The sequence below is a fragment of the Ornithorhynchus anatinus genome, chromosome 19 (assembly GCF_004115215.2).
Source record: "Ornithorhynchus anatinus isolate Pmale09 chromosome 19, mOrnAna1.pri.v4, whole genome shotgun sequence".
NCBI lineage: Eukaryota > Metazoa > Chordata > Mammalia > Monotremata > Ornithorhynchidae > Ornithorhynchus > Ornithorhynchus anatinus.
The window spans coordinates 20,043,759-20,057,964 of record NC_041746.1 but is presented as its reverse complement, the minus strand read 5'-3'; the positions used below and the strand labels follow the sequence as shown (position 1 = coordinate 20,057,964).

The following is a 14,206-nucleotide window of genomic DNA, read 5'->3' as shown; positions in this document are numbered from 1 at the left end:
TTCCTGCCTTCTGTCTCTCCCCACTCCAGTCCATACTTCCCTCTGCTTCCCAGAACATTTTTCTACAAAACTATTCAGCCCATATTTCCCCACTCAAGAATCTCCAGTGGTTGCACAACACCTCCACAACAAACAGAAACTCCTTAACTCCAGAACTCCTTCCCTACACCCAGCTTCTCCTTCTCCACCCACCCCCAATCTCTTCCAGTGTCCCCCTCCACTGACTCCTACTGTGGCTATTAAAATAGTTTCTCTTTTCCCAGCTCCAGTGAAGTTTTGGATAGTAGGCAGTAAACCGAGCTAATTGTATAAAGAAGACTAGTATCAAAAAGTCAAAAGTCATTATGTTGTCAACCTGAATCAGGGTAAAAATTTAGAAACTCTGAGAGTGCCATTCATCATAACTTGGAATGTAAGTCAAAGACTGCTTGTATGAACAATAAATGACCATTTAAACAATAGACAGCATTTCTAACACATTTATTCATCAATATCAAGTGCCTTCAGATTAATCATCTCTATTTTTTCTGAGCTTACATCGCTCTTTGTGGGAGGTGATTTGATTGAATAGTTGTCTTTCATTGTTCTCAGTTCCATGGTTTCCTCCCACGTATTAGCTAAGGGCTTCCCAAGAGTTTCTGGAAGCATTAGAGTTAACATTCCAGTCAGAAAGGCCATGATTCCTACAAGCAACTGAAGGGAAAAAAAAAGAATACCATTACAAAAGATAATATAAAATCATTACTTAAAAAGATTGACTAATCCAAGGTTTTTTTACAGCAAAAATTTTGGTGCAGCTGAATCATCTTGCTTCTAGGGGAAAAAAAATAAGGTAGTAGACGAAGTCTAATACAGCAATTTCCTGGACTCTATTTCCCATCACACTGTGACTTTTTGCATTCACTCTTTTCAAAAATCCTTCTGGTATTATCCACCCTGTATTCCTCACTTTTTATCCCTTCACTGACATATCTGCAAAAAAACCTTTACTGTGCTTCACCTCCATCGGGACTCTTGCCCATCAACTGCCTATTGAATACAGAAGAGAGCTGAAGAGGGACAGAAATGAGTAGAGCAGCATCAACTCTGAATCCCAAATAGGAGAACTCACGCACACCTTCTCACTCCAGAGTGAGAAAGAGGACAAAAAAGCATGAAGGTATTTCACCCATTTGTCAATTTTTGTGAGAAGTGAGAACTTGTTACATGTGGAATAAGTAATTACATTCAATAGATATTGTTTCTTCCCATTTTCTCCTAGTTTCCCCCATCCTGTTCTCCCTGCCTTCACATTGTCCAAAGATATTAGACTGTAAGCCCGTCAAACGGCAGGGACTGTCTCTATCTGTTGCCAACTTGTTCATCCCAAGCGCTTAGTACAGTGCTCTGCACATAGTAAGCGCTCAATAAATACTATTGAATGAATATTAAATGAGTTTGTTGTGGGCAGGGACTGTGTCTGTTTCTTGTTGTAGTGTACTCTCCCAAGTACTTAGAACAGTGCTTTGTACACAGTTAGAAATTGAATTAATTAATTAATTTGAAGTACATCTTGGTAAAGTATCTGCATATTTCTCAACAGATTTCACTCATGCTATTGGTTCCACAAGAAGCAAATTCTTCAACCATTAGTATAGATAAATTTAGGGCTATACACAACACTGGCTTATGAAACTGAAAAAAGCACTAAGGTGTTTCTTTCTTGAGAAGACTGATAGGAGTTTTCATTCATTCATTCATTCAATAGTATTTATTGAGCACTTACTATGTGCAGAGCACTGTACTAAGCGCTTGGAATGAACAAGTTGGCAACAGATAGAGACAGTCCCTGCCGTTTGATGGGCTTACAGTCTAATCAGGGGAGACAGATAGACAAGAACAATGGCAATAAAAGAACAATGTTTCTATTCACTAATAGATTCTGTTTATTACTTGTGGCAGTCATTTTGAAATAAGTGGTTCTGGTTGCACAGGGTCAGGAAGAGAGTATACCGAAAGCTCAAAATCATCTATTACTACTACTGAAAAATTATTCAGAAACATTCCTTGCTTATTTTATAGCACTATTCTTCCTTTCCCTCCCTTTCCACAACCCTAAACTAAATATCTACCTAAGATGACAGCCCAATATTGGTGTCTCAATTGCCCCAAGATGCAGAATCTTTAGTACTTCAGTAATCCTATTTATGTACATGTTCATCTTCCTTACGCAGGTTCTAGAAAAGGTTCCCTACCAGCTTTAGAGTGGAAGTGTTTTGTCCGGACAAAAGTTACATAGGAATGAAATCTCTCAATGCACAATAAATAAATAAAAATATAAAAGTCCTTCCTCTTCCTTGACCTACCTTTTCTTGCTCTCTCCCACACTCCCACACCTTGCAAAATGATTCTTTCTTTCCACACGGAAACCTCCACTTTCTTATCCCAGGTCATCAGGCCCCATTTGGATTCACTTCTCAACCTAACTTGCTGTACAGTCCTCTAGATTGAAAGCTCATTCAGTCAAAGATATTTATTGAGTGATTGCTATGTGTAGAGCACTATACTAACTGCTTAGAAGAATACAACAAAACAGAATTAGCAGAGACATTCCCTAATTAAGACAAGCTCGACACTTTCCCTGCCCACAAAGGGTTCAGCAGGGAATGTTGTGGGCAAGAAACCTGTCTACCAAGTCTGATATTGTACTCTCCCAAGCATTTACTACAGTGCTCTGTACACAGTAAACAGTCAGTAAATTCATTCATTCAATCGTATTTATTGAGCACTTACTATGTGCAGAGCACTGTACTAAGCACTTGGAATGTACAATTCGGCAACAGACAGAGACAATCCCTGCCCAATAACCGGCTCACAGTCTAAACGGGGGAAACAGACAGCAAAGCAAAACAGAACAAAACAAAACAAGTAGTCTGGCGCAGACATCATCAAGATAAATAGAATCATAGATATATACACATCATCAACAAAATAAATAGAGTAATAAAGAATATATACAAATATGCACAGTGCTGAGGAATACCACTGATTGATGTACAAATCCAATTGTCAACTCCATCATCTCTGCCAAACTTAACGCCCTTGCTTGACTCCAACCCGCAGACCTAGATGCCTCATAGCATGCTTCTTCCATTTTATATTTCTCTAGAGAGCATTCTTGTTGAAAATCATTCATTCGTTCATTCAATCGTATTTATTGAATGCTTACTGTGTGTGGAGCACTGTACTAAGCGCTTGGGAGAGTACACTATAACAATAAACAAATACATTTACGGCCCACGACGAGCTTATAGTCTAGAGATGGGCTTACCAGGCACCAGGCTGATTCTAGCTACTTAAAATTCACTTTCACTTACTATAGCTCTGTCCTCTTTTCAGCATCCCAATTCTTCTCCCTCATAATTCCCCATGCCCATTGCCAAACTATTTCAGACTGTTACTACCCTCCTGAAACCCCTAATGAAACCCTCTCCCACTCCTTCCCTACCATTCCTGATTACCTTACCAGATACTTCGTTAAAAAAAAATCAAAAGCAACAGGCATGAGCTCTCCAAAACTTCCCCATCAGCTCCCAGATCCCTCTCACCTCCACATCCACTCTCTCTCATCTTCCTCTGCATTCTGTCTAAAGAACCCACCTACTTTCAAAATCTACCTCCTCCAACTGCACCTCTGACCCCATCTCTTCTTACGTTCTAAAACACTGTGGCCTATTGAGAAGCAGCAAGGCCTAGTAGATAGGGTCCTGGGAGGCAGAAAAACCTGAGTTCTAATTCTGACACTACTTTTCTGCTGTGTGACCTTGGGCAAGACACTTCACCTCTCTGTGCCTCAGTTACCTCATCTGTAAAATGGGGCTTGAAATTGAAATTGTGCGACTGAAATTGTGTTCAACCCTACTTGCTAGTATCCACCCCAACACTTAGTACAGTACCTGTCACATAGTAAGCATTTAACAAATACTATTATTATTATTATTATCATTATTATTATTAAAGCCACTTGGCCCACAGTTCCCTCTCTGACCACCATCTTCAGCTACTCACCCTATGATGACCCTTTCCCTCTTCCTTTAAACATGCCCCCATCTCCCCACCCTGAAAAAAAAGTTTTTGGACCCTTTTGTACCATCCAATTATCACCTTTTTCCCGCCACCCATTATTGTTCAAACTCCTCAGATGCTGCCTCCTGTTCTTCTATTCCAACTGCCTTCTTGACCCTTTATAATCCCTTTTCCACCTCTTACCACTTACTGATATTGCTCTCTCCAAGGTCACTAATGACCTCCTTCTTGTCAAATCCAATTCTTTGTCTTAATTCTCTTTTGTCTTAATTCTCAACCTCTCAGCTGTCTTCAATACTGTGGACCTCTCCCCTCTCAATCACTCACTCATTCAATTAATGGTCACCAAAACCTGCCAGTCTCACCTTTATAATATCGCCAAGATCCGCCCTTTCCTCTCCACCCAAACGGCTATCTTACTGGTACAGGCTCTCATAATATCCCGGCTGGATTATTATGTCAGCCTTCTCTCTGATCTCCCTTCCTCCTGTCTCTCCCCGTCCAGTCTATTCTTCATTCCGCTGCTCGGCTCATCTTCCTGCAGAAACGCTCTGGACATGTCACTCCCCTTCTTAAAAACCTCCAGTGATTGCCTATCGACCTCCGCACGAAACAAAAACTTCTCACTCTAGGCTTCAAGGTTCTCCATCACCTTGCTCCCTCCTACCTCTCCTCCCTTCTCTCTTTCTACTGCCCACCCCGCATGCTCCGCTCCTTTGCCGCCCACCTCCTCACCGTCCCCTGTTCTCGCCTATCCCGCCGTCGACCCCTGGGCCACGTCCTCCCGCTGTCCTGGAATGCCCTCCTTCCTCACCTCCGCCAAACTAATTCTCTTCCCCTCTTCAAAGCCCTACTTAGAGCTCACCTCCTCCAAGAGGCCTTCCCAGACTGAGCTTCCCCTTTTCCCTCTGCTCCCTCTCTGCCCCCCCCTTCGCCTCCCCTCAGCTAAGCCCCATTTCCCCTGCTTTCCCTGCGCTCCTCCCCCTCTCCCTTCCCCTCCCCTCAGTATTGTGCTCGTCCACTCAATTGTATATATTTTTATTACCCTATTTATTTTCTTAATGAGATGTACATCACCTTGATTCTATTTATTGCTATTGTTATGAGATGTTCATCCCCTTGACTCTATTTATTACTACTGTTTTTGTCTGTCTGTCTCCCCTGATTAGACTGTAAGCCTGTCAATGGGCAGGGACTGTCTCTAATTGTTGCCGATTTATACAATCCAAGCGCTTAGTACAGTGCTCTGCACATAGTAAGCGCTCAATAAATACGAATGAATGAATGAATGGTATTGAGTGGCTACTTTTTGTGCAGAGCACTGTACTAAATATTTGGGAGAGTACAATACAGTTGGTAGACACAATATGGGAGACAGTAAAATTAATTATGGTAAGGGAAGCAACCAAGTATAAAGATATGCATATAAGGGGAAGGTGCTGATTGTTGTACATGTAAGCGGAGGGTGTTCCATGTAGGAGGGAGGGCATAGCAAGGCGTCAACAGTAGGTGTGGTAAAACCAAGGGACAGTGCAGTGGATAGTCAAACAGTGAAGGGCACCTGGATTGGCAGAGAGAAGATGGAATCTCAAAGGGTTTGGATCCCAAAATCTAGATGGGCTTTAAGGTCCTTGAGGGCAAGGATTTTGTCTTCCAACATTAGTGAAGCAAGTAGTATCTGAGGTCTCCCTTCCACGACCAAGGGCCTCAGTTCTGGACATGTTCTATACATGCTGGGCCACAGGGGTAAAAGCTGCTGCCATATGTTCTCAGTTCCCCCATACCAGACAACCAGCACCAACTCTCCTCTGTACCTTCGAGGAGGTTGCATCCCATCCTGCCTTCTACCACTCTTTGCACCCTTTGCACGAGACCTCCACAAACCTTGGGAATATTGGTGGCTGCTGTAATGGTTGCTGTGGCTACAGCTATGCCTTGGACTCAGCCATGAGTAGCCAGAAATTCTTCTCCTCTAGGCACAGCACCCTACTCACTTTCGTTTCTATCTTGTATTCTTCTTGTGCTTTTGCTGTTCTAGAATTTTACTGTTTCATCCCTCCTGCTATGTCGGTCTCCAGTCCCCTCTCCCCGAACTTAAATTCTTAAATTTTGAGCCCCCCTGCAGGACAGGGCCTGTATCCAATTCCCACCTGTATAGTCTCTTCCAGTGCTTAGTACAGTGCTTTGTATATAGGAAATGCTTAATAAATAATATTATTGCTACTATTACTACTCCTATCTAACCTAGGTTTTTCTGACACAGTTCTCTCAAAATTATCCTCATATCTCTGGCCAATCCCTCTCCACTTGTTATGCCAGCTCTTCCTCATCAATCAGTCAATCAAAAGTGTACTCTCCCATGCACTTAGATTCATTAATTCAGTCATATTTATTGAGCACTTACTATGTGCAAACTTCTGTACTAAATGCTTGGGAGAGTACAGTTTAACAATAAACAGACATATTCCCTGCCCACAGTGAGCTCAGTATAGAGGGGTACACAGACATTAATATAAATAAATAAATAAATAAATTAAATAAATAAATAAATAAATAAATAAAGTAAATCATAGATATATACATAAGTGCCATAGACAAGGGAATGGGGGGAATGAATGAAGGGAACTATTCAGGGTGATGCAGGAGGGAGTGGGAGAAGAAGAGACGAGGGTCTAGTCAGACAAGGCTTCTTGGAGGAGATGTAGCTTCAATAAGACTTTGAAAGAGGGGAGAGCAATTGTCTGTCTTGTGCTCTGCACAGTAAGTGCTCAGTAAATAGCACTGACTGATCGACTGATATTTTTAGTTTTTCCTGTGTACAGAGCACCATACTAAGCATTTGGGAGAATCAAATACAACAAAGGTGGTTGGCAAATTCCCTGCCTTCTACTTCCTAATTGTACAGGTCCTTCAAAGCTCTCTTCTGGATCCCCTTCTCTTTTTCAGTTTATAGTAACTGGGTTCTGATCCTAGTTCTGCCACTTGCCTGCTGTGTTATCTTGGATGTCACTTAATTGCTTTGTACCTCAGTTGCCTAATCTGTAAAATGGTGATAAAATACATTAATCAATCAATGGTATTTATTAAGTTCTTGTGTGTAAAGCACTGTACTAAGAGCTTGGGAGCATTGCCAGACATGTTCCCTCCCCACAAGAAATTTATAGTCTAGAGAAATACATATTCTACCTCCCTCTTAGACTGTGAACCCCATGCAGTACAGGGACTCTGACCAATCTGCTTATTTTATATCAATCCCAGGGTTTAGAACAAATACCACAATAATTACTAAGTTTCTTTGGGACCTCATCCACTCCAACAACTTCAACTGTCACTTCTAATGTGGATGGCTCCCAAATTCGCCTTACAGGCACTATCCTTTCTCCTTCTCCACAATTTTGTATTTCCTCCAGGTCATCTCTACATGGATGCTCAACTAGTACCTCAAGCTCAATATGTCCAAAACTGAATTCCTCATCTCCTCTCCCAAATTCTCTCCTCCACCTGACTTTCCCAACACAGTTTTAAAAAATCAACCCTCTTCCTTTTCTCTTAAGCCTGTAACCTTGGCATTATTCTTAACTCCTCCCTCTGTTTAAAACCCCATATTCACTCTGTCACTAAATGTTAGTACTATCTTCAGAATACTCAGGGATCTGCCCCCCTTTTTATTCACATGGGCAGTACATTGACACAGTGGTCAAGCCAGGTTTGGTTGAGTGCCTGAGCCAGTCCCCTCACTGGACTCAGGAATTCAGGCTCCTCCACAAATGGACCAATAGTTACAGAAGATACAGTAGTACACAGTAGTGGTGGCTTTCTATGTCCTAAATGTTGAGAAGTCCTCATGCTGTCCTGGTCTTTGAGTCCGTCTGAGCTGGAGCAGAGGCCAATGGGAGCCCTGGTGGCATAGAAGTGGAGAAGCCTCTCTCCTAAATCAGGCTGAGTTTTAATGTTTGATGTCTACAGGGCCTGGCATTGTTTTCACTTTTGCCTTTGTGTCTCAATGCTTACAAATCTTCTGCTCAAAAAGAGTTGCCCCTTTTTTGACTGCCATATGCCTTGCTGTTCTATCCAAGGCAATCGTCTGCCACTTTTCACTTGGGATACAACATTGTCTAAGCCTTTGCTATTTTTTACCATTAAAATCCATCATCTGTCCTCCTTGTTTTCAGTTCCTGAATTTCAGTTTTAAGTTCCTGAATTTCAGCTCACCTTACAGCAACTATTTGGTTATACTGTTAATAATGATAATAACAAATACCACAATTATAATTATTAATAATAATTGTGGTATTTGTTAAGCACTTATTATGTGCCAACATTGTACTAAGCCTTGGGGTAGATACAAGATAATCAGGGCCTTCATGGGACTAGCAGTCTAACTAGGCGGGGAGAACAGATATTAATCCTCATTCTGCAGATGAGAATCCTGAGGCCCAGAGTAGTTAAATTACTTTCCAAGAAGTGGCAGGAAGGACTGAGACAGCGGCAGGGGAGATTTGAGGGAGCTCAAGCCTGATAGTGTCAATTTTCTCAATAAAGTAGCTGGTCAGGTCATTAGAGGCAAGGGATGGGAGAGGTGGGGGGACAAGGAGTTTGTCCCTGTCTTCTGGGACCTCTGAAACATCTAGAATAACTGGTGAGGGCAACGGGCATGGGTGTCAATAAGGATGGAGAAAAAGATTTTGCCAGGCAGAGAAGAGGGCAAAGTTAAAGCATGCAAAGATAAACTTGAAGTGGACAAAGTTGGCCTGATATCTATATTTCTGCCAGCAGCGCTCTGTGACTTGTGCACCAAGAGTGAAAGAGGTGGACTGTGGAGGTGATTCAGGGCACAAGAATGTGGGAGCAGAAAAATAGACACCATGTCAGATTATTAAGAGTGTGAGTCCCATGTGGGACAGGGACTATGTCCAATCTAACTAACTTGCATCTACCTCAGTGCTTACAACAATGCTGGGTACATAGTAAGTGCTTAGCAAATAACAAGTACCATATATTAAGTACCATAATTATTCTACCCCTGTGGGGAGATGGAGTAAGAATCAAGTTTCAGGGGGAGGAAGGCGACGGACATGGAAGAGAAGAGATAGGAACAGGCCCTTTCTCTGGAAAAGGGAGAGGGAAGTGGCCTTTTTTTCTTGCTAATGCTTTTCACCACACTTCAACATTCTGAAAGAGTTGAGAAGTGTTGATTTCTCACTCCAAATATTATCTTAGTAACAATAAACTGATGCAGTAATCATGAAATTCTATTGCTGTTACCTGTGGCATGAAGATCCAAATACTTGTCAAGTAAACACAGAAAGGAGCCACCACGCTGCCTAGACGACACATCATGCTGCCACTTCCCACAGCCAGGGACCTAAGGATCAATCAATCAATTGTATTTATTGAGCACTTATTGTGTGCAGAGCACTGTACTGAGCACTTGAGAGAGTACAATATAACAGAGTTGGTAGATACATTCCCTGCTAAATATGAAGGAATTTATATCCAAGAAAATGAAAGAAAAAGAAAAGTCAAGATATGGTTCAGCTCTAGGACACAGAACATGCCAAGGTAGGCTAAGCTGGAGAGGGCCAGATACTTGGCTGTCGTGAGGTAAGAAGATAATTCCATCTACTTCCTCCCCAAACTTAGTGGAGTAGGGGGCTGCCAACTCCAATGCTCTCTTGATGGGTCATGGGTAGATACCAGATAATCAGGTCTGACATGGTACCTTGTGAAATATGAGGCTCACAGTCTAAGTAGGAGGGAGAAAAGGTATTTAAAATCCCCATTATATATCTGTATAAACTGAGAAAACTGAGGCACAGAGAAGTTAAGTGATTTGCCCATAATCAAACAGACATGTGTTGGAGCTGAAATAGCACCTTTGTCCCCTTCGACTCCCAGGCCTATGCTCTTTCCATGAGGCCACACTGCTTCTCTCTCTTACCAAATGCTGTCAGTACCTGCTCCAGACAAGGAAGGAAGAGGAAACTCCTGCAAAGTGAGCCCACAGTGGATCGCCTAGTACCAGATCACCACTGAGGCTTGCCACACTGGAGAGAGGCTGCTGAACCCCAAGTCATTTGGAATACAGTTGGCAGTTGCTTGAGACTGGGGAGAGAGAGGGGAGCAGCCTGGCCCCATGGAAGTCATGAATGGGGCAGTTCTTGGGATTGAGCCTGGGCCTAACGAGTGGGAGGAAATTCTCTGGCTCTGATTTGAAGTTTAGTTTCTCTCTAACTGGATAGGGTGGTGTTGCTTGACTCTGGTCTGGTCTACTTTTCTGGGGCTGCTGAGGTAAATGATGATATTTATTCATGATAATAATAATAATAGTATTTGTTAAGTGCTTACTATGTGACAGGCAGTGTACTAACTAAGCAATGGGGTGGATATGGGTCAGTTCTTGTGTTCTCCTCTTCTGTTCTCCATCTGTACTCACTCCCTTGGTGAACACATTCGCTCCCACGGCTTCAACTATCATCTCTGCGCAGATGACACCCAAATCCACATCTCCTCCCCTGTTCTCTCCTTCCTCTGGGCCTCCAGGACACCTCCACCTGGATGTCTGCTTGACACCTAAAACTCAACATGTCTAAAACTGAGCTCCTTATCTTTCCTCCCAAACCCTGTCCTCTCCCTGACTTCCCGTCACTGTGGACGGCATTACCATCCTTCCCGTTTCACAGGCCCGCAACCTTGGTGTCATCCTTGACTCTGCTCTCTCATTCACCCCACACATCTAAATAATATATACAAAAATGCACAGTGCTGGCGGGGGGAGCAAAGGGTCGGGGGGGAGAGGGGAGGAGGAGCAGAGGGAAAAGGGAGCTCAGTCTGGGAAGGCCTCCTGGAGGAGGTGAGCTCTCAGTAGGGCTTTGAAGAGGGGAAGAGAGTCTGGTGGATGTGAGGAGGGAGGGCATTCCCGGACAGTGGTAGGACGTGGGCCAGGGGTTGATGGCGGGACAGGCGCAAATGGGGGACTGTGAGGAGGTGAGTGGTAGAGGAGCTGAGTGTATGGGGTGGGCAGTAGAAAGAGAGAAGGGAGGTGAGGTAGGAGGGGGCAAGGTGATGGGGAGACCTCATCGTATCCCACTCCCCAAGACTCACTGGGAAAGGGGGAGGAGTTGGCCTCCTTCTTGCTCCCCAGTGGTGCTTTTATACAATCCCAGCCCCCCTTTTTCTCTTTGCCTTCCTTTGAAGCCTAAACCATCTGCTCTACCACCCACCCACTCCAATTACTTGAATCAGGGTGGCTTAGTGGCAAGAGCATGGGCTTGGGAACCAGAGGTCATGGGTTCTAATCCAGATCTGCCACTTAGCTGTGTGACTTTGGGCAAGTCACTTAACTTCTCTATGCCTCAATTCCCTCATCTGTTAAATGTGGATTAAGACTGTGAGCCCCATGTGGGACAACCTGATTACCTTGTATCTACCCCAGTGCTTAGAACAGTGCTTGGCACATAGTAAGCGCTTAACAAATATCACCATTATTATTATTTTCTAGGCCTCAGTAACCTCATCTGTAAAATGGGGATTAAGACTGTGAGCCCCACATGGCACAACATGATTACCTCTATCTACCCCAGAACTTAGAACAGAGCTTGGCACATAGTAAGTGCTTGAACAGAGCTTGGCACATAGTAAGTGCTTAATAAATACCATCATTATTATTATTATTATTTACTTGTCACCATTATTTACAGCCCCCGATGCCCCACGTCCAATTTTATGAACAATTTTGACACCTTTCTCACTTTCCTTCTCTCTTTCTATATCCCTACACTAATCCTCAGGGACTTCAACATCCACGTGAATGTTCCCGATGGCTTCAACTATTTTCTCTTTGCCGATGGTTCCCAAATCTACCTCTCTAGCCCTGAACTCTTTTTTCTCTGAAGTCTCACATGTCCCTCTGCCTTCAGGATATTTCTACTTGGATGAACTGCCAATGCCTCAAACGTAACTTGTTCAAAACAGAACTGCTAATCTTCCCACCCAAACCTTATCCTCCACTTGACATTCTCCATACCGTAGACAACACCACCATCCTCCCCAACAAAAGCAGCATGGCATAGTGGATAGAGCATGGGTGTGGGAGTCAGAAGGTCGTGGGTTCTAATCCTGGGTTTGCTACTTGTCTACAGTGTGACCTTGGGCAAGTCACAACTTCTCTGTGCCTCAGTTACCTCATCTATACAATGGGGATTGAAACTGTGAGCTCCACGGTCGGACAAGGCACTATGTCCAACCTGATTTGCTTATATCACCCCAGCTCTTACTACAGTGTCTGGCACATAGAAAGCATTTAACAAATACCATAAGCATGAATTATTTTTAACTCACAAGCCCATGATCTTGACATTATAATAATGGTGGTATTTGTTAAGCACTTACTATGTGCCAAGCACTGTGCTAAACACTGGAGCACTGTTCATTATCCTTGACCCATCTTTCTCATTCAACCCAACATTTAATCTATTGCTATTCTCCCTCAGAGACATTTATTCCTGGATCCAGTCTTCGATAGTAGAAAAACACTACTACCCAACCTCACTCATACCACAACTCCAACAGGATCTATGAGCTTCTGAGCTTATTGAAAAAAAACCTAAACTGGATCCTTCTGACCTACTAAATCATCAAAATCTGCTCACTCTTCTAAAACCCCATAACACTAAAAGCACCATGTTCATTTTCAGGATCCAAGGACAATTCAACCATCCCCTCAGAATATCACCAGATGAAGTAGTTATTTCTTTTACCTTACCTACAACGCTTAAACTTCACTGACCTCACCATAAACCTTCAAACCCTCCCCTCCAGTCAGCCAATTCCTGTCCTCCCCTCCCACCACACCACCCGCTACCCAAATCCTCCTCATCTCTTGCACCATCCCCACTCTTCTCTCCCTCCCTATCCCTGTAATCCTATCCCAGCACCACACCTCGTCTCCCTCCCCCTCCATCGGCGCCCATCAACTCATTCCCGTCCAACCCTTCCCCACCCCTCGTGCCATCCCCTTCCTCAAAGCCCGCCTCTCCCCTCCCCCACAGCCTCAACCAGGTGCAGCCCTTGGAACCCCTTCTCCATCATGGAGAAGCTTCCCTTCATGCTTGATCTGTTCCTGACCCAGTTAATACTCCACATTGCCATCAGTGAAACCTGGCTCTCCCCAAATGACACAGTCTCCCCTGCTGCTCTCTCCAGAGGGGCCTCATCTTCTTCCACTACCCTGGACTCACTGGGAAAGGAAGAGGTGTTGGCTTCCTTATCGCATCCCAAAGTCACTTTCATGACATTTCCCCTCCCCCCCTCCCTTTCTTTCCCTTCCTTCGAAACCCATATCTTCTGCCTCTACCACCCACTCCAGATTCAAGTAACAGTCATCTACTGACCCCCAGGTCCATCCAACCTCCAACCTTTTTAACCACTGTTTCTCATATTCCTTCTCTCTCTCTCTCCATTCCTACATTTATCCTTGGGGACCTCAACATCCAAATAGATGTTCCTGATGACATTTTCACTGCCTGCCAAATATCACTCCTCAACTCTATTGACCTTCTGCTCCACCACACCTTACCCACTCACCAACTTGGACACACACTCAACCTCATCATCTCTAGCCACTGCACAATCTCTACCCTCATCAACTTTTGAAATCTGACCACAACCTCCTCACCTGCCTTATCTCCCACAGAATCTCCTCCCCACAAATCTGTGCTATTCCCCAACAGGGACCTCCTATCTTTGACCCCATCCAATTTTCTCAACTCTTCCTGTCCCATTTAGCCTCCATACGTAAACTCTCTTGATGACCAAATTGATGCTCTCAACACCACTCTCTCTCGGAGAAGCAGTGTGGCTCAGTGGAAAAAGCACGGGCTTTGGAGTCAGAGGTCATGGGTTCGAATCTTGGCTCTGCCACTTGTCAGCTGTGTGACTGTGGGCAAGTCACTTCACTTCTCTGCGCCTCAGTTCCCTCATCTGTAAAATGGGGATTAAGACTGTGAGCCCCACGTGGGACAGCCTGATTCCCCTGTGTCTACCCCAGCGCTTAGAACAGTGCTCTGCACATAGTAAGTGCTTAACAAATACCAACATTATTATTATTATTACTGAACTCAATTCATTCACTCCCCTATCC

At 43.9% G+C, this 14,206-nt stretch overlaps 1 protein-coding gene across 2 annotated transcripts in view; it reads right to left on the bottom strand.

Annotated features, from left to right (window-relative positions):
* Positions 1-463: 463 nt before the first annotated feature.
* Positions 464-14,206, bottom strand: part of SLC22A16 (solute carrier family 22 member 16) — a 77,984-nt gene continuing 64,241 nt past the window's right edge. The window contains exons 7-8 of one of the 2 annotated variants that reach the window (XM_029046917.2): positions 9,331-9,430; positions 464-693 (exon numbers count right to left, since the gene is read on the bottom strand). In XM_029046917.2, coding sequence (XP_028902750.1) covers positions 481-693; positions 9,331-9,430 — 313 coding nt within the window. In that variant the 3' untranslated portion in view covers positions 464-480. The remainder of the gene's footprint in view (positions 694-9,330; positions 9,431-14,206) is intronic. The other variant, XM_029046918.2, reaches the window with a different exon arrangement.